General features: G+C 39.9%; 1 protein-coding gene across 13 annotated transcripts in view; it reads right to left on the reverse strand.

Moving 5' to 3' along the window:
- Positions 1-5,760: 5,760 nt before the first annotated feature.
- Positions 5,761-21,742, reverse strand: part of PTPRM (protein tyrosine phosphatase receptor type M) — a 511,840-nt gene continuing 495,858 nt past the window's right edge. For all 13 annotated transcript variants that reach the window (XM_052787185.1, XM_052787177.1, XM_052787176.1 and 10 more), the window contains 7 exons: positions 21,371-21,520; positions 20,730-20,903; positions 18,307-18,438; positions 15,081-15,206; positions 13,108-13,271; positions 10,890-11,025; positions 5,761-6,540 (listed from right to left, as the gene is read on the reverse strand). In XM_052787185.1, the coding sequence (XP_052643145.1) occupies positions 6,487-6,540; positions 10,890-11,025; positions 13,108-13,271; positions 15,081-15,206; positions 18,307-18,438; positions 20,730-20,903; positions 21,371-21,520 (936 nt within the window). In that variant the 3' untranslated portion in view covers positions 5,761-6,486. The remainder of the gene's footprint in view (positions 6,541-10,889; positions 11,026-13,107; positions 13,272-15,080; positions 15,207-18,306; positions 18,439-20,729; positions 20,904-21,370; positions 21,521-21,742) is intronic.

Below are 21,742 nucleotides of genomic sequence, written 5' to 3' on the forward strand. Positions count from 1 at the left end.
AAAACCCCAAACAATTGATGCAAAGGCATTCACCCACCACCTCCCACAAGCAGACCAGTGCCCAGCCAGTCTCCTAGAAATTGCTGCCTCCCCCCCCCCCCCGCCTTTTGTTGCTGAGTATGATGTTGTACAGTATGGAATATCCCTTCTTCGGTCAGTTGGGGTCAGCTGTCCCAGCTGTGTCCCCTCCCAACTTCTTGACCACCCCCAGCCTACTCACTGGGACGGAAGCAGAGTGAGAAACAGAGAAGGCCTTGACGCTGTGCAAACACTGATCAGCAATAGCTAAAATGTTTGTGTGCTATCAACACTTTTAGTCACAAATCCAAAATACAGCACCATATGGGCTGCTATGAAGAAAATTAACTTCATCCCAGCCAGACCCAATACAGCATCATGATATGACATGTACAAGGACTTATGAGCTCAGATGCAAAAGGTGTGTGACTATCAGATTGATTTTTTTTTTGTGCAAGTGGGACTAGACAAGAGGATATTAATGTAAATGTTTGTAGGACTAGGAGTTCTGATTGCATTTACTCAGGCCTGGCAGCAGTATTAATGTATGTCTAGCATGAATGAGACTTATGCTTTAATTGTGGTCCCTGAGCACATCATCACAAACAACCCAATTACCAGAAATATCACGACTGTAGAGATACAATTAAAAGTCTGCTACTGAAAACACATCAATAGAAGAGTTTCAGAAGTAAAATACCATTGCTTGGAAAGACTGTCAGTGAACATGAGATAACAATCTCCCCTGACACATTTCCTTAGACAAGCTACAGCAAACATTGCTCTCATTCTTCATTGTAAAAGCCCACCTTTTCTGTGCTTTTGTGCATTGGGTACTATCAAAAATATTAAACAAAATCATGGCAGGGTGTTTACAGACCCCAACTTCCTCCAGCCTCACACCTCCTTTCCACCTATTTCAAGTCATATTACCTGGAAAGAGCATCATGTGCGGCAGTGACAGGACTGGGAGGGAAGCTGGATGGAGGCTCATGGGGCGGGTTATACATGATCCTGGTATGAGAGGCAGAACTGTGGCACCAGAGGCAATACATCTTCCAGGAGGGCCCTTGGAGGCTCTGATGGAAGATACAGACCTGAAAGCAGTGTAGCACTGCAGCTCTCATGCTCTGCCCAGCCAGGTTGGACCAGGGAAATGGGAGAGCCTTGCCCTTAGAGTGGGTGAGGAGCTGGAGAGATGGACTGAAGGAGGTGGGGGTGGCGGGGGTTGGCTTTCAGGCTTAGAGCAGATCAGGCAAGTCTGGGGAAATAACCATCACAGGAGCTGCCTTTTCAGTGTTCCACAGACAAGTCTGCTTGGAAATACCCATCAGGGGTGAAGGAAGGCATTCTGCTGTTACTATTTATTGCAGTTTGCAAAGGGTTGACAAGGTTTTGGAAAGGTTCCTTCATTAAAGTGGGCTAGGATGCTGAAGGTGAGTGCCTCATGCCAGTGGCATATGGAAAGCTCCCACAGGTAGAGCATGTGAATGGCTGAGGCAATGCAAATGCACCCAATCAGCTTACGATTTCACCATATAGACAAGGTCTAGGCTATGAAAAACAAACAAACAAATGAGCTCCAATAGAAACAGCCTTATTTTTCACATGGTCTGTTGCGTTTTACTGGTACTCTGCCCCAAAAATGACAGCAGTCATTGGCTTCCTTAACAAGCATCAAACAACAGAATTAAGCTGTATATTTTTCTTCTATTCCTAATTTAACTTTTCTTTTAATAAAGCCGAGTGTCTGGCATCAGATATGGGCTGCACGAGATTTTGTAGTTCAAGGATCCAAGTTGATAAAATAAGTGTAAAACCAACAATAAATGTAAAATGATAAGACGAATCATTCTGTTACAGTGATCTGCCTACATACCTCACTGTTTCTGAAGGCAAATGCACAACTACATGGAGAAGCTACTCTGGGAGGCAGAGCAACCAAACTACCTTTGAATCAGAAAACTAATGAGGCTGCAGAACCTCAAGTAAACTTTCAAATCACTTACTTTACTAAGCAGTTAGACTTGGGAGAGCACCCGCATACAGTGAAACAAGAAGCAAACATTTCAGAGATATTAAAGATAAGCCCTAACCAGCTGAAGAAGAAATCCAAAATGAAGGTGGTCTTGATGCTCCATAGCTTCAGATCAAGTCTTTGTGGCACAGGGACCCTTTTGAGCCACACTGTGTACAGCTGGGTAGGAAGTTTTTTCTATGCTTATTTTTTTAATCTTACTATATGTAGTCCTTAAGCTTTGGGTGAGTACTCTGTGAAGCTATCCTGCTGGTGACACTCATTTTGCTGATAAGAAGCCCAGGAAGCTGTCCAGAGCATTGCTGTTAAAAAGATACAGAATACCTGCATGCAATCACCTTGCTCACCATCCCATTGCTGCTCTTTCAGAATAGCTTAGCAAAAATCATCTACTTCAAGTCCCGGAGAGATGATGAGTTGGGTGATACATATGGCTAACTGTTGTGGTTTCAGCCCAGCCAGTAACAAAGCACCACGCAGCCGCTTGCTCACTTCCCCCCCGGCCACAGTGAGATGAGGAGAAAATAGAAAGGCTCCTGGGTCGAGATAAGGGCTGGGAGGGATCACTCACCACCGATGGTCACGGGCCAAAGACAGGCTCAACTTGGCGAAGAAACAAAATCAATTTCACTTACTACCAATCAAAACAAAACAAGGACACTGAGAAGTAAAACCAAACCTCAGAACACCTTCCCCCCAGCCCTCCCTCCTTCCCGCCTCAAGCCCACTCCCGGTTCTCTCCACCTCCTCCCCCCGGCGGCGCAGGGGAACAGGGGATGGGGGTTGGGGTCAGCTCGCCACACCTGGTCTCTGCCGCTCCTTCCTCCTCAGGGGGAGGAGGACTCCGCACTCGGCCCCTGCTCCACCGGGGGGTCCCTCCCACGGGAGACAGTCCTCCACGAACTTCCCTGGCGTGGGTCCTTTCCGCGGGCTGCAGCCCTTCAGTCACAGACTGCTCCAGCGCGGGCTTTCCCATGGAGTCACGGCCATCTTGGGGGGCCTCCGCTCCCCCGCTCCCCTCCATGGGCTGGGGGGGGACAGCCTGCCGCCTCACCACGGGCTGCAGGGGCATCCCCTCCTCCCCTCCTTCCTCCTCACTGACCTCGGTGTCTGCAGAGGGGTTCCTCTCACATTCCAATCCCCCCACTCACTGCAGGTTCCCCTTCCTAAATCTGTTCTCCCAGAAGCCCTACCACCATCGCTGATGGGCTCAGCCTGGGCCAGACTCAGGTACGACTTGGAGCCGGGGAAGCTTCTAGCAGCTTCTCACAGGAGCCACCCCTGCGGCCCCCTCCCGTGCTACCAAAAAAAAGCCCTGTGCCACACAAACCCATAACACTAACCATTCAAAGTACCTCTTTATTAATTTATGTACCTCATATACTGGGGATTGAAGAAGACATCCCTTCCTCTGTTCCTCCCAAACTAGGGCTGATGTCTCCATAAGCTCTGCAGCTGTACTGGGCTTGTAATTGTGTAACTTTCTTCTAAAAAGGGAAGTTGGTTTATGAAAACTTAAAGTAGCTGTCACTGCTGTTTTCTTTCTGTTGTCTCCTCTAAAACGCCACCCTCCAGGTAACTTTCATAAGCTCCATGCTGCTTCTTGAATACCTGCCCCCCACGTTCATCTCTTCTTTCTGCTCCTGATTCCTTATGTTTTCTCCATAACTCCTGAAGTCCTCATCTGTTTTTTCTTCTTGCCAAAATATTGTTTTACCTAAGCCTGGATTTCTCTATCATTTGTATTGATTGATAGCTGTAGTATGTGAGTGAGGACACAAAGCTGCTTGGTGTGCTTTCTTTAGCTGGCTCCAGTTTTAAGGCATTGTAGTTCACAGAATGCCTTTTGGGACAACATCACACAGACTCTGTAACATGGGTTTGACTATGCCTATGTCTGAAGAAGAACAAGAAAAAAAAGTAATATCAGTAAAACAGTAAGAAACACTGCAGAACTCTCTCCTCCTTGTCTCCTTTCCCCCTCTCATCCGCCAAGACCTACCTGTGCAAAGTACGTCTGCACGAGTACAGCAGCTGAAATAATGTCTGGCAGACACTGGCAGTGTCCGTCCTTGGGAGAGATTGCCATGATTCTTGCTGCATTTCAATAAATGTCATTCATATTTGGGACCATATTGCCTGCGTCACCTTTTGTCCTAGGGTTCCTTCAGCACATTTATCCATCTTACTTATACTTTTTAAAGCATCAGGAAATACTGGACACATACAGGCATATTTCAATAAATAGATCATGTAACCCAACTTTTTAGTGTCCTACAATTATTACAAAGAAGGATGCTTGGCTGGCATACCCGGCCTGTCAAGCTGGTTGTGAAGAATATGATGTTAGAGGTATGGATTTTGTTTCCTAACCTTAGGGTTTCCAAATGAATCAGAGCATATTCTGCAACAGGCTGAAGTTCTACAGGGTTTATCCAAGGACCATAATTCTTCTCAGAGCTGGGGTTGTTTTTCATAAGTTCTTCAGTACCTCTGTGCAATTCATAGCAATGGCCAGTACCTGCCAGCTACATTTTAAAGCAATTTTAGAAGAGATCCTTTCCAGCTCCAGAGGAAGCCTATCCTCGTGTCTTTAGATTGGAATTTTGTAGTGGTTTTGAACTGGCAGTTGACAAGCTGTGAGTCATTATGTCCAAGCTGGATGTCTAGATTTAGAAATTTTCAAAACATTTTGACTGATACATTTATATAGATACTGCCCTCATTCCAGAGGGCTAGCACATTAAAAGGATCTTTTTAAGAGTTGAAATACTGTGCAGTCTGCCGCTTCCTTGCATTGGGTTTCCCATATAGCTTTGGAAGGCCTCAGTACTGAGCAGTTGCTCTGTCTGCAATGTCTCCTTGACACTTCTGGGTGAGAGAAAGATCTGCAGTTCCAGTGGACAGTGCAGCAAGCCATTGCTGGCTCATTCCCCTTTCTTGCTGCTTTGTTGCTGTCCTTCCTGCATCCATGAAGACGAGGCAAGTCCCAGCCTGTTCAGACACTGCTGAGTGCTTGGGAGAAAGGGGAATCATCCAAAGGCCATGGGAAGTGCAGTAGACCCATTCGCAGGACAGGCAAGAGCTTTAGTGGTGTAAACCAGTCCACTGGCGGTACTGGTAACAGCCCCAGTAACACAGCAGTTTTACTCACTTTTTAATCCCCCCAGTCATTCTAGTATTGGTATCTGTAACACGAGGAGTTACTTCCCCCTCACAGCAGTCATTCTTCCTAAGAACAAATGCACCATCACCCCTTTCACAGCAGCAGACTCAAAGCAAATGTCAGGGCATGCTTAGGGCTGCAGAGGAATGCTGTGACAAGACTGAATACTGTAAGCCCAGCATAATCTCTTCTTCATACAGCAGGGCAACTTTCAGGTTCTGCATTTGTGCCCATGCATCTTTAAACATACAAGTCACCTCTTTATATATATTGGCACAGCACACCTTGGTATTGGCTGGATCAACACTGGATCACACAATAAACATGCTCTGGAGGTAGCTCAGTATTTACAAGAATTAATCTGAAAAGACGCTTAGCTGAAGGCACTCAGATGCCAAGAGATATTAAATTAAACGAGATTTTATCATGTATGTAATTATTTATTGAGCTGAGAATCCATACAAGGTAAACAAATGTTTACACTATCATACAGTAAGCATTTCCAGGGCTTAAGAAAAATGATTGTCACTCACTGTGCTTCACAAAAAAATTCATTTTAATGAATAAATAATTTGATGAAATCAAAAAATATTTACAATATAAACAAATGAAAAAGCTTTGGATATATTAATTTGAGCATCCTGTATTTTGCATTTTCTAACTGTATTTCTATCAAGATTCTCTCTCTGAAATGGTACAAAGTGGGTAGAAATTACAACTCAACAAAGTTAACATGATTTGGTACATGTCCTTCCATTAGTTCAGATAAGCTATGTATGATTCATTTATTATGCATGTGTTAGAATACAAATGTAACTAAAATCATATATTATCAAAATGCCAGACAGCATTCTCCACAGAACAGAAATGTACACTAGGCTGTGACAATAACTGAGAATCACAGGCAACAAAATATAACAGAAAAGTACAAATTCCTTCATAAGAATATAATTGTGCTTTCTTATTTACCAGAGGACTATGCTGCTTCACCACATCAATGGCTACGTATGAATACAGTGTTCAACAACTGCCATGTGGTTTGGTGTATGTTCATATGGGTGTCAAGCAGCGGCATTAAGAGTGGAAAACGGGCAGTGCAAGCAGTTTTATAAACATCTTTTCGGGCTCTTAAAAAGAGCCAATTATACAAAGCAGTATGAGCATAACACTGAGAAGTCTTCATCTCATTTACACAGATATTGTGAAGTGACTTGCTTTGTTTGTGGTGGTGAAAGGAGGAACTTTGTCTATGCTGTTTATGCAATCAGCCAGAATTCAAGTATTCCAAAGCCACTTCATAGCAGAATTTGTATTGATCCTGAAAAATCAAAAGAAAACCACAAAAAGTCAGTTATTGAAGGAACTTAATTAAGGGGATCAATATTTCTCTTCTGTTAAAATTATTTACTATCAGCTGTTGTCAATAGGAACCAGTTTGCAAATCCAATTTGTATTCAGATAAGAAAATCTTTATATTAACCAGACAATAGACACTATACACAGTAACTTATGGTACTGCTCATATTAGATGCACATTTAGCTACTTTAATACACTTGTATGAGAAAAATTGACTACACGTAAGTAAATTGACTTGTAACTCTTCTGTCATCTGTCAAAATGCTCATGTAGCACTTCACCAGAATTGGAGTTATTGAAATTCCTCCCTAGAAATGTTTATCTTAAAATAGACCCAGTGTCTAGTACTTCCCAGATCATAACTTCTATTTTAATGTCATTCATACATTTGCTACATTTCAGGGCAAGAGCTGCTTACTGTTCCTCCTCTACATGCAGCCCAAACCCACACCAAAATACTGTCCTCTCCCAGTGCAATAGGCCTGTCAGATCAGGCCTGACCTAAATTAATTGGATTAATTCCAGTTGATTTTTAGCAATTAATGGTGATGCATAAGTTAGGCTCTTGACAGCTCTTCTGTTACCCAGGCTAAATTTTCCAGTGCTAACCCTGTGCTTCAAACACAGACCTGCTGGTTTTATTTGCAACTGCTTGGAAACTGGGCCGGTCCCAGGGAAATCCCCTTCCCGTGGCATGCAAACCCAGTCTGCATCCTTCAGACACGAAGGGTTGTGACTTCGCCCCCTTCGCATCTTCAGCGGTACAGAGGCCAATACTTTTGACTGACCTTCGTCCACTCTGCAACTTTAGATGATGCAGTCACTGATGACTTCAGTTTTGTGTGTGCACACATACCCCTGTTCTGTTTTCATTCTTGCTATTCGCAATATTTAGCAATACTACAAACATTTAAATTAAACAAAAAAGCTGAAAGAAATAGTAGGTGCGTGTTCCCTGAATCCAAGGCCTCTGGCTTCTAAAAATCCAGTTTGGAAATATCTGACAGTTTTATGACTATTTCTGCCACTGAAATGCCTCTTTGTCTTATGCACTTTAATCCATTAATAAAAGATAACTAAGCATGTACTATCATATAGGAACAACAACAGACTTAACTAGCTGACAGCACTCAGCCTTCACCTTCCCAACTTCGCAAGTAGGAAGATTACAATTACACTTCAGATATATTCTCCTTTTCACCGAAGCAAACATTTTAAAGGATTAACTCTTTTGGCCTGTACTTGTGATTTTGGATCACATTTTAGCTGAGAAGAGAGTCCACCTTAACATGTAAGAGACCAAATAATATTACAACAATCAAAAAGCCATTAACAAGCATGGACAATTTCTAAGTTCTTTTGTTGAGAGCTGTCACTTCAAAAGAAAACAAATCTTTGGTGCACATATCACCTAAGTTATGAAGAGTTGTATGTGAGGTTTTAAGATCCTGCAGGGTTTCATAAACTGCTTGTGTCTTCTTCAGAATGAGAAAAGAATAAAAAACAAGAGGAAAGAAAGGAGTATTATGTAAATGGTTCCTTTTCTGCTTTTATTGCATATATGTTTCTAAATAAATGAAAATTATTCTATAACTACACAACAGATCAAAACAACAGATCAGCCATTCATCTATTTCCATTTTTCCATGCTCATTTTATGCTGATTTACTGATCCAGCAGAATAACTGTGAGTTTTAGTAAACCAAATACCTGTCTTAAAGACCAGACATATATTATTTCCCACTGTGTTCACTCATGTGTGTCCTTTCTACCTTTTTATTATTCACTTGATGGTGGATATTAAAAGTCTTTTTACGTTAGCTAGCTTCAGAGAGGTATATTTAATTTTTTTTTTTTCTAGGACACCTATTGGTAGGTCCAATAACATTTATCACAAAATGCTTTGGGCATTCTGTAATAGACATTTTGTAATACCATCTGTCACCTTTGTATGATGGCTGAAGAATTTCATAGATTTCCATATTGTATGGATGTGGCATTCAGATTTTTACACTTGCAGGAAAACCAAAGGTTTCAATGAAATTAAGAGGTGAATGTCTAAGTATGGACTGTAAAGATTGCCCTTCACCTAGTCAGAAAGTGCGTAACAGGTATTGATAAAGCATTCTTGAAACTATTTTTGTGAAATACTGTTATAATTCTGAGCACTTCATCTTTTACCACAAAATTTTACAAAGGTAGATGAATATTATTGTTCTCATTTTTCAGACATGGAAACTGAGGCAAAGACACATTAACATATAAGGTCATAAAGGATAAAGATGGTAACAGGATCAGGAAAAGAACTCAAGTGTCCCCGATTCCCTTTTACCATGAAACAATCTGCATGGAAATTGAAACCTTGCTAATTTAAATATTTGTTCCTACAAAGTAGCAGACCAAGACTGAAGAGATGTGGTTCTAACTCTGCTTTGCCAGCAAATTACATGATAATGGGAAAAATCCTGATTGTCCCCTGCTTTTGTTTGTCTGTTTGTAAAATAAGGAAAACAGTACTGATCTCCTTCACAAGTGCTTTGAAATCTCCTAATGAAAAGGCCTTACAAGGCCTCTCAATGCCATCCAGACATTCTCAATACCATCCTCAATTTACTAAAAGCTGTTTTTATATTCTAAAATAATACATTTAGCTTTTGATTAAAAAAATTCTCTGCTCAAAAATGGAGACAGCTGCCTGACAAATCTATACCTGGAGAACTCTCACAAATGGGAATTTATAGAGAACATTTTCTTCAGCTGTACATCTTCACACTGATAATTTTCTTTTTATTTCTATAAAATAAGTGAATAAGAGATCAGTGAGTTCTGTGGACTTAAGCTCTGGGAGAATGGAGAACAGCAGGCCTCTATCCAAACTACACTACCTGAATGAAGAAGTAGGACATTTTTCTTAATATCTAGGAAATAAAAATGTATGGTTCTCAGCATGATGATTCCCCTCCTGAGAATATAAACTACAGGAAGAGGAGCAAACCCACCCACCACTGCGAAAGCTTGATAGTTTCTCACCGATACAAGGTTCACAGTTCCACATTGCTGACTCATGGCCCTGTGGTGCTGCTTGTAAACTCCCTCCTTGCTTTGCACAGCTGGCAACATCTGGCTTTTTTCCATGAGCCTGGCCAGAGCAGGGCTTAGGGGAGGGTCTGGGACTTCACAGGTAGGCTAGATGAGAGCACTGCAATGGAGGACGTGGTGGGAGCCATTCTTCTATGGGACAGATGAGGCGCAGTGATCCATGTGGTGGGGAAGTGGATAACCCTACCCATCTACACATGAGCCTGAAAGCTTCACTCTTCCCAACAGAAATTCCTGCTTTCTGCCCATTCTCCACTGTGTTTCACACTCACATCTCAGTAGCTTATCTGAGAGAAAGGGATCTCTCCCAAAATTACAAGAGGCTGGACCAGCTCTGTGAGATGCCTCCTGCCTCACCCTGGGCACTCTGTAGAAAAGATGTTGAATATGACCCAAACTTTTTTAACCAGAGCTTGCAAAATTAGCTCAGATGATTGGTTTAGCATCCCTGAAGCTGCCCTGATGCTGCTTCCTCCTGCCTATGATGCTAAATCAAATACAGCTGCCTCTTAAGCAGTCACCTCTACAGCAGGACGTTGTAAAACAGTGTCTTTTATAACTCAGGCTTCAGAATAGGTTATCACTCTACACGCATCTCCAAGTACAGAACTACACACTGGAGTGTAGGAACCCCTTTGTTTAAGCTGTTCTGCAGCTCTTCTGGCATAGCAGCTGGCACTTCAGCAATTCTCCATTTTAAAAAAAAAGCTCATAAAACACTCTCTAGGAAAATAATTGCACATGGCCCCATGTTTCTGAACTTCTTTAATCTTTCTATGAGATAGACCAACCATAATTAAATGCAATATTCTGGATGTCAAACTGAAATTCATGGCTTTGATACATATTAGGCGATTAAGCTATTTATAAAATATATAATTTGGAAATCTGGCATTTCATTTTACGTAACTATTATTTCTACCATGCAAGGGCTGTTCTCCACTTGGCTCAGCCTGCTAGAAAAGAAAATTAATAAGGATGTTCGGCTGAAAGTGTAAAACTCTTAAAAAATTCAAATGAACAGAGACAAAGTCTCCTTGGGAAGAAAGTAGTGTAAAAATACTTTTACAAGTGAAGTGACTTCATTATCCCCTTTGAAAATGACTTGCTTGCTTTGTGAACAACTCCCACTGCAAATCCTGGAAATCTTACCGAGTCTTCTGAGAAAAAGGAACATTTTATATTTAGTGGTGCAGTTAAAAAGCTCATACCAGAAGGTCCACCATGTTAGGCTTGTTATTCCTCAGTGTCTTCACAGCATGGAATACATCAACAGCCCTCTGATGTCGAAGCATTTCACAAACAATACTGATTGCACAAAATGTCCCACTGCGGCCACCCCCATTCCTACAATAAAAGTGATAAAATGGCTCAGTTACAATTGACTCTATGTTACAAGTTCATACAGCACCAGGGGTGGCTACAGAAGACATGAGTTCCAGTAGGGAGAAACCACAGAACATTCCTGCCCCTGAAGGCTGCTGAACTTTAGACAGAACACAATTTTAAATTGGAATTAATAGGCTGAAAGATCTCAAAGCTATGATTCAGAATTCAGCAGGCTGAAAGCCTGGAGGGAGTTGAATGGCTGAGTTTTGCAGCACCCTTCAGTGAACACTTGAGACAGCACAAAGAGGATGCTAAAATAAGGACAAGGTACTTTTAGATTCAGTTCAACACCCCTTTGCACTGCAAACGCACGAGGTTGCAATGAGCATCAGGCCTGGAAGTGTTCTAGAGAAAGTGGATCTATGAGTTCTTTTACTCCGAATCCTGGTGCTTTCCTCCTGGATCCAAAGGCATTTCAGAGGAAGAGCAAAAGTGCCAAAAGTCTCATTTGTAGGAGCCCTTCTGGTGGCTCCACCTTTAGCATGGCACTAGGTCGTGCTGTGATATTCCCCTGGCTGATGAGTTCACCCCTGGCAGCAGGCAGAGGAGCCAGCTGCCTGGCAATGACTACTTTTAAAAGTGTAGGTATTCACTCTCCATCCACAGTATCAGAGGATGAGAACCCGAAGTGACTTGCTAACACAGAAGCTAGGCACAAATGTTCATATGCATGATCAAATACAGTATTTAATAATACTTCATCCCCGGTTATTTTTAATCTTCAAGAGAATCTCTTTCTTTCTGGAAACATTATTTCTACAGCTATTCTAATCAGAATCTTTAGGCTGCGCTTCAGCAAAAATAATAAACCTTAATAATTACCAGAGTGCAGACTGGTTAGGTAGCAGGTCTTTCAAACCAGTTTCATAAATGGCTGATTTTCAAAGGAAGATACAACGTCGCACATCTGTCACATCCAGGCAGTACGAAAAGAATGCTCTCTGCTGCCAAAACATTGCCTGATATTGTGGGACTCTTTGAGAATTTTAATTAAAATAAAGTCATTTAAAAGGATTATATTAGAGCTTTTTCTTTCTTCACTGCCTGGCAGTGACGCATGTGTGATGTTGTACAACTATTTAATATCATCAGCCACCTCAGAGATAACAGTAATTTGCACTTCAAAAGGGTCTTTTCAGCTAAAGATCTCAAAACATTAATTAATCACACCGCACAATGCTCCTTTGATGAAAGTATTATTATCCCCATTCTACAGATGGGGAAACTGAAGAGCAATGACTTGTTCAAGGTCAGTGATAGTGGGAATTATTAATACACTCTTAGATCTTCTCCATCATTCTAACATTGAGTCCCAACTTTTGAAAGTGCATTAGAGTGCTTTTTCTGTTAGCATGTCCCTTCTCCATCATGGCAACATCTTTAAACAGATGTTTAGAGGAAGAGGGATACAACTTCAAGCATCAAAGACTTGGTCTCAAAAGATTGGCTACTGCTGAGGGCAAACAGCATGTACAAATATTAAGCCATATCAAAAGAAAGATGGTCGCAGAGTGGATGAGAGCCTGCATCAGTGGAGCACAAAGGTCACAGGAGGACAAAAATATATACCATTATTAGAGAAAGGTAAGGCAATACAGGACCATCGTAACTGGTCTGTCACGCCACTTTTACTGCTGTGCTTTATGTCTGGAAGAGGAATCACCCCTCCTACACTACTTATTTCTACAGTCCTTATCTGTGGAAATAAAAGGTATGTTGTTTGGAAGGTACAATTTTGATTTACTCTGACTAAATATGCATCTTTTCCATTTGCAAAAGTCACTGGACACCTTTATATAAAATAGAGCTAACTTGTACCCATCATCTTTTCATAGGGGTCTACCAAGGGACAGAGAGGGAAACTCATGAATCTACATAAAAATCATAGAATTCCTCTTGTATTCAAAGCTTTTAAATGAGCAGTTGTATTATTTATCCACTTCCAGATTAGACAGATGCCTCTTCACAAATCTTTTAAAATCTGGCACAAATTCTGTAACAATATTCCCTTGCTTTCTCTCTTCTGTTTCCAGTACTTACAAGCAATGTACAACTGTGCGTCCCTCTCCCCCGTTATATTCTTCCTGCCACTTCTCCACTTGGCGGATGAGCTTCAAAAAGGAGCGTTTAGAAACTGGAGTGTCTCTGTACATGGGCCATCCCAGGAACTGGAACTGCTGCACCATCCGATAGCCGTCTTGGGGCTGTAGAGATTCAGACAACAAGGAGGAAAAATAACAGCTTTTTTTTTGGTAAATAACTTAGGTATTTGCATCAGTGAGGAAAGTTGTTCAAGCAGATCGCTAATGACAAACTGCTAATGTAATTTCAACTGCGCTTGAGGAGTTATGACTTTTATTTTCCAACAGAGTTATTAGAACAAGAGGTTTTAAACAGAGTGCTATACACATAGACTAGAATAGAGCAATGGTACAGCTGCAGGATCAAGCAAATAATTTATTAATCTCATAGCAGGAACTTGGTAGCAAAGAGGGAGCTGCAACACAACTTCAATTATATACCTTTTTTAAAATATGTTTCAGCATTTCAAAGACTGACTGCGTGCTTTTGTTGATTTTTCCAAGAAAGGTCAAAACCTCTCAAGATATTTTGAAGCAGAAAACATTTAAAAAACCAAACAAAACCCTCAGATGTTTCCGGCTTATAAAAAAATCTAACTACATTTTATTTTATTGTGTGCTACTGCAGCAGTCAGAACCTCTTTGGTGAAACGTTACTGAACAGTTGCTTTATGGTGATTTAAAATAAAAAAGGAGCATAGAACAAGTGTTAGTGGCAGAAAATTACAGTCCTTTGAAAAGGGCATAAAAACCACATACATGAAAACTGGTTTTGTAGTCTAGGATTTGCCACTTTCACTTCTGTGCAAAGTGAGGGCATTTTAGTGCCACTTTTAAAACGGGCAACACACAGAAATGTTGGCATTACAATTTTTTCTCTAGAGTAAGAGGTGATAGAGAGGATGTAAGATTAAAAAGATAAGGGAATAAACCAAAGCGGATGCAGCATTAGATATGTTCTTCAATGGGTTTTGTCTGCTTTATGTCAAGATTTGGTATCTACTGATTTCCTGGCCAGTTTCTTTCAGCTGACAGCCCCTCTTCCCAAAGCACATCAGCCAGACCCAGCGTCTGCTAAAGCTCACATTAACACTGCTAGAGATTGTGGTTTTATGTTGCCACATTGACTGCAAATGCAAGGCCATCATAGTATTAAAGAAATATCTTGAAGCTTACAATCTGCTTCCCTGTTCATATATTAGCATGTTTTTGGGTGTGTTTTGGGGGCCTTTCACTCTCCTGAGAGTTACCGGATCTCAGGGCAGTTCCTGACTTTTTTCAGCAGGGAGTGCTGCTTATTCCTAGCTATGGTTCTTTGGTGATCAATACCAGTCCATTGCAAAGGCTCCCTCCATCTGGATGGGAAGAGATGCTTGGTCTGTGGTGGAATCTTTTTTCCACTCAGCTTGAAAGACATGCCCATTTAGTCTTCTGTCAACTTTATGGGAGCATAAAAGCTGGATATGAGAACATACTTGTCCCTCTGAAGTGCTTACATATATTATGAAGTGTGATTAGTGGGACAGGATCTTCACTAAAAGCCTGGGAGTGGTATTGAAAAACATGCCTAGTGTTGGTGCACAGCTTTCTTTGCATGACACAGGATACAAATATGCAAGGTGGCTAATTTCAAACTGTTGAAAACAGCACTGATTTTGGCATCTCTTGGCTACCATACAATCTGAATACTGCATTTATTTCATTTGCATTTAACACACTCGAGATATGCATTAAAGTATTTTTTACTTTAATTACACATAGAAGGCTTTTTTCTTATTGATTATGGTGTGACTCAGTATTGCACCATCACTTTCAAATAAATAAGCTGAAAAATGAGAATGGTTTTATGTGAGTTTAACTTTCATTTTCTGTGATTTGAGTAGAGTCAACTCATCTACTGAGACAGAATTGTTTTGCAAATAACATCCTTACTCTGGCTGCATTATAAATTCTGAATATCCGGCTGATTATGTCTTCTTCTAAATCAGCTGATACAAACTCCACCTGAATAGGACCGTGTCGGTGTACTCCATTTTCTGGCCAGTACTGAGGACACAGCTATAGAAGACAACAAACAGAAAAGAACACAGTTAATCACTTTCAATTTCATGCTGCCTCAATATACTTTTCTAGATTTTTTCTTTGTGCTACATTTATTACAGAAATTCTCACACAATATCTTTATAAAATACACAGTGCACCATCTTCCACCAGTTTTGAGCATTCTGCTTTTACTTGTGTGGAGCAAGTTTAAACAAATACCTTTTCACTTAACTGAACATGCTATTGCTTGCTCCTGTACTCACCATTCTCTGGTATTTGGAGTAACACATTTCTGACACTCAGCATCAATTCTGCAATACATTATGACAAGACAGGGGGATGCTGTCAAATACTACCATATCTCGGAGACAGCATGAAGCCTAAAGACCAAAAGCCTGGTATCTCCAACGGTCCTGAAAAGTTGCTAATAATTCAAGCTACGTCAGAAGGTGTGCTTTATACTATGAAGGGTGCATCAATTCTCAAAACTCAAGACTTTTCACATATGTTTCACCCGTGACTGATGACATCGGCTAATATCAGCATTGCTTTACATTTTCAACAACTGCTCAATTTCATCTTATGAGTGCTACCTGAAAATAGTAATTATGCTTTCTTTAGTGCTCAGAAAAACATTACTTCTAGGTATCTAAAGATCACAAAGTAATATTACCATTATCTTGCACAGTTTTAGTGCCTAATAATATCAGGATGGCTTAATCCAGAAACCAGTTATCATCTGTGTTAATACTTTAAAGATTAAATCAACACTTTGCAAGGAGATTTTTGAAGGTAGATTCTGCTTGTCCATTTTTTTCCTTAAAAACCCTAATGATTTTTTCCAGGGATATTTAAAGCATTTCAAGCATGTAGCTTTTGCAAGCATTCACTAAAATTAAGTATGAACTCATGAAATCTTGTTTGCTTGCAGAAGCCTTGATGTCATATTTGGAATTTTATTTCATTCAGTAAAACAGCTGTGGTCTTCACTCTGCTGCATTGCTGTTGGTGATCCAGAGCTGAGCGGACAAATCACATTTACTCCAGATGTTGTTTTGCATTTCTTGTAACACTTAGTCCTCAACAAAGCCGTTTAGAGATGACTACATTTTAGGAAAACATAATCATTTACTACATCAATTAAAAAGAGAACAGGGTCTGATTTGCAGGAGTTCACTTTAACAAGTTAAAACCAGAAATTTTGAGTAGGAAAATATATTTTCATTTGTTTTAACCCCCTCACATGATTCAGTCTGCTGAGCAAATTCTTTCCAAATATTGTCTAAATCTTAAACAAATTTTTATTATGAAAAATGCTAGTGTACAGTATAGCAAAATACAATGCATACAACTATTGCAAATGCCAGTGCTCAGATCATTTAACATGCACAATGTAATACATGACTTTCAAATACATAGGAATACTGTTCCAACTGATCTTTGAAAAATGCTTAAATGATAATAAGCAGAGCTGTTTGCTGGAGCTGTTTTAGGAAGCCAAGATTTTCAAGTTCTAAGGAAACCAAAAGCATTTAGGTCTGCGCATTTTGCATGCACGTGATGGTAGCGACTGTCTTTAAGTCAGAGTCACTGTGAAGGGTTGAATTTAATTTCCCAATAGAGCATAACAATCCACATAAATTGTAGTATCTAAACAGAACAGTAAACACTCCATATATACATAAATAATAATGATAACAGTAATTATTAATAAATCTGAATGTAATGTGTGTTTTTAATAAGCTCTGCTCTCTCTCCACTTCTGTTTGCTCTGAGGGTTTTGAGATTTATTCCTAATGAAAAGATTGTTACTCACATTAGAGGGAAGAGGTTTAACGTACTGCAGAAGCAGGTGCATTAACTGCATATCCCAATAGCTTTTAAAAGCCTGTGAGGCTAATAAATGCTTGAAATAGCCATGCACTATTGTAAATTCAAAACACAGCCCACAAATTAAAAAAACTCTGTTCAGCAGTCCCTAACAGTCTGACTCCCTTGAGTCTTTCCTTATTCACTCAGAAAATAATCTTAGACTCATGAATAAAAGTTTTGTCTTTCATTTCTGTTTTTCTCCCTATAGACAGTTAAGGGCTTGGAATCAGAAATTCAGTCTTTAAAATACTGTGTGGAATTCCTACACATTCATTTGAAAGAAAAAATGGAAGATTAGTATGTTTAAAAAACAAATTCTCCATGTTAAAAAGAAATAAGAGGAAACATTTTTCTAACTGTTCAATACTCAACAAAACTGAAAAGATTATTGATCATATCAAGAATAAAAATGACATGCAGTCTGCTACAAAAAATAACAATTGCTCTTAACCAATAATTAACAAATATTTACATATCAAGAACCCAGATTACCACCACATTATTCCAGCAGACAGCTGGTGCAGTTTGTTGGAACCAAGGAAATCGTATCTGTGTAAGAACTTGGAATTGCGTAGTTGCAAGCCAGGCTCTAGGATGCTTAGTGATTAATGCTAGTGATTAAATTGCCAAACCAGTAGGTACGGGCTTCCAATTTTCTAAAGAACATGTACAGCATGCACAACTCTTTTGTAAGGTAATTACATTCCTCCATATCTTTCGTTGCCCTGTTTTCTCTTCCGAAGGATGCTTAGTCTCCAATCTTGTTTAGTTCCTATCTCCTTGCTAACAATGTCATTTTGTGCCAAGCATAACACAGATTTTCACACTGGGAACACCTACCCCGGTAAGCAAACCAAGGTCATTGACCTGTTTCAGGCAGGCTAATGAATTGCTGTTGGCTTCTGTTTATGACTTTTGGCTATTATTAGTGTGTTTCAGACTTGAGTCAGAATTCTACAACCATCATTTCTGGTTTTTAGCAGTTCTTCCCAAGGCATGTTCTCTTATCAGAATAAATTACGGGTGCATGCACTTACGTGTGTGTGCATTAACATTTTGGTGGAGATGCTGCTGATGGGCTGATTTATTCCTCTTTCCCTATGTGTATCCGCAAGCTACAAATCAATTTTTTAGTGTGTTAGTATTTAATGTTGTTTTATAAAACTAATTATGTCCTAGAGCTGTTCTGAAATGCTGAGGCACTAGCACTCCTCTTTTGAATGGAGCAGTTTTCTGGACTTACTTGTGCAGGATCCACATCATTCAGCATAACTATTGAAGTGCAGTGATAATCTAAGACCAGTCTCCAGAAATCTTTGACAGTATTTGGTAAGGGATGCTGTGTAACTATAAAAGCTGATGGTTGCTTGTAGCTCTGCAAAGAAATAATGAGACAGTGAGAAGAATGGTAAGAAATAAAAATCCATTTAGCAGAATGCTAGTCATAGCCCCCAGACTTTGGAACTGAAAGCATTATTTCTATTTTCTATATAATTAATACATTGTTTTCAGCTCTTTCCTGAGATCTTATATGCTTCAAGGTTAATAAACTCTATTTGGTCAGAATATAACTTCTTCAGATGTTGTATTTCTGAAATGTATTTTATGCCACAGGCATAGAGTAAAATCATCAGAGGTTTTTGCCTCCAATGCAACTCTTACAAAATTCTGAGCAACAGTTTTGTTTTGAGCTGTTAATGGACAGATTAATCTTGGCTGTCTGCACTTAGCTGTTAATTTGAATGATGCCCATGAAAGGAAATATCTAGTTATTTTTCAGAAATATTGTTGAAATTCTGGTCTATCTGACAGCAGCGAGGATACGCAGGGGATAAATTTCAGTGCTCTCTGTTTTTTTTAGTACCAGAGTATGTCATTGACTGAGCTGTTGGTGGAACTGTTCCATTGTGGATCTCATACTAGCATTTTCACTTATGTCCTCATGAGTGTTGAAGGCCACCATGGCCATACTGGGGCAATTGTTGGGAGGGGTTGCTGTTGCCTTCATTAAGGAGGGCAGGGAAGACTCTACATGCCTTGAACTGAAGTACTTGTACCATGACAGAGATACAATCTGATCAGCTATTTGCATCTTTCTTTCAGAGACCACAGAAAATTAATCCAATGTGTTCTGGGGTACAGATGAAGACATGCAAGACTTCATTTCTTTGTTTTGGTTTCAGCAAACTGCAACCAGCAGGTATCAATGCTGCTGCTACATCAGTCACGTGCCTTCTATACTACTAGTCCTGTCTTGATGGAAGTTGCATGCAGGTGAGAGATGCTCAAAGGGCTCTCCATTGCTCCCTCACTTAGAAGCCCCAGCAGTTTTTTAGGGAAAACCATTCTCAAAGTCATTCTGATATTGAATAACAAAAATGCTTGCTACCCCTTTTGCTTGAAGTGAGCTCTAAAGATATACATGAGGTGATCCGACTGCATCTCAACTGATGCAAGCGGAGAGGGTGAAACGCATCATCTTGCCTGCTGGAGACTGAGTGTGTAGAGAGAGGGGCAAATGTCTGCTCTTGTCTGTCAGTGCAGGGATATTGCAAGAGCCTGGCTAGGGCGCTTCAGGTGGAAGGCAACCCAAATCACCTCTTCCCTCGGACTCTTGCCCAGACACACTTTTGGATCCAGTGCATTGTTTCATCAGTGAAGAAGGGAAGCATTTTCAAAGCAAATATTGAGGCACTGCTCTTTCTGAGTGCAGTGCTTAATTTACAGAACAAAACAGTACTAACTCTCCAGGAAAGAAGACAACGTAATGGCAACGTTTTAAATTGCAGATCAGGGAAGCTCTGTTCTAATATGAAATGTCATTGACCTACTGTGAGGACCTAGAGAAGTCACTTAAACTTCTGTTCTCAGTTTCTCTACATGGATAAACATAAAGGTAATACACCTACCTTGTCACAGGAGTGTTTTGAACTTAGGCTTATTTTAGGAAAATGCTTTGAGAACTTGGAAGGAAAGAAATGCAAAAACTGCTATAAACTGTTATTACTCTAGATTCACTTTTCAAAAAGGCCATTTACAATGTGTTCATTCTTTACTAATCTCTGTTTTCTTGTTTATGTGTTTGACAACCATAATTACTATAGCTCTAGATTGTCAAAGATAGGCTATAAATATTTACAGACTGTAAAGGCAGTTTAAGTGTCTTTTTACTGATACTTTATTAGTAGGATTAGAATTACCATAGATGCATTCGAAAAAGAAATCCATACACATGAAAGACTGAAGTAATGGCTTGTGTACTATCTTGTCCTTACAGACAATTATATTTTTTTGTTAATTACTGTTTAAATTAGAAACAAAGGGAACTGAAATATTGCTGCAAACCTTATTATCCTATTTAACTGCCTTAGTGTCTTAATAGGTTAACTTTTCTTCCTAGGCCAGATGGTTAAAAGTTCAAGCACTAGGTAGAAATCCAGATGCATTTAATTTATCAAAATTCCCTGACTTGCTCTTTGAGCACGGCTTTGGAACCTTGGCTGTGACATATCTGGGATCCTAAATGTACTTGGGAGTTTAAAGATTTTGTTTTTGGAAAACAAGCTAGAAGGATTTCAGTCCTATGCTGACTCCACTTTCTGGCATTGCTGAGTTTGGAGGGCTGCTTATTCCTTTTTTATTATTAATGATGTAGTGGAGACTTACATCCATCAGTGCAGCATTAATGTAGTTACTGCTCTCCCCATCTATTGTTATGAGGAAAGGCAGGCATCTGTCTGGAGGCAGAACATCCATACAGCGATTCTTTTCATGATTTCGTGGTAAAAGTGCTATGCTGCAGTCTTCTACACGCAGTGTTGGAGTCACCATATTTAAAGTCTTTCAAAAAGAGTAAACAATACAACAGAAAATTAACACAGCAGTGGAAGCATCCCAAAATATTTAAGAATCGATCAGCTCAGCATTCAATTTCAGTGGGAATCAATATGCAGAGAAATGAAAACATACCACAGTCAGCAGGGTTTGGAAGCAAAAAATCCTGGAAGCATACAGATCTGAAAAGTAACCTCAAAGACAGCTGCAGAGTAATCTGCCTTCTGGAGAAAGGACAGCAGAAGGAATCGACAAACTTCCCTTGATTAAAAAGATTTTACTACTACCCCATTGCATTCTTTTATGATTTAGCATAATTTAACAGCAATTAGTGACATGTTAGTTTCCCTTTTTTGCAGTCTTTCCCTCCCAGGCCTGGTCCAAAATTCACATGGTTATAAGCAAGCACTTAAGCAGAAGTCTTTAGTATAGCTGAACTGTATAGCTTCTAGGTAATGCTAGCCACGACTTACCCTAAATTCCTCTTTGATCTGGCTGGAGTTAGTCTGAGGATCCAGTTTATTCATTTCATAGTAAACAGACCTAACTTGAGAAGCTGGAATAGATGTGTCCCCACAAAGACAGGCTTCCAGGATAGCATCATGGATGAATACATACTGTTCCTGGTAAAGCAATTAAAATAATTACTGACATAGAAAGCATAACTGCTGATATAAAGAGCATATGCTATTAGTATTTTGGTAAATAAAAAATAACAGCTAATATGGTTGCCACTAATTCTCTCTGACTTTACCAGCACTGAAGCAAGACCAGAAGGAACAACAGCAGTTCATAAAACTTTATCCCACTCATTTAAAAATTAATATAGAAGCATTGACTCAAAC

This window comes from Harpia harpyja, chromosome 5 (assembly GCF_026419915.1).
Source record: "Harpia harpyja isolate bHarHar1 chromosome 5, bHarHar1 primary haplotype, whole genome shotgun sequence".
Classification (NCBI taxonomy): domain Eukaryota; kingdom Metazoa; phylum Chordata; class Aves; order Accipitriformes; family Accipitridae; genus Harpia; species Harpia harpyja.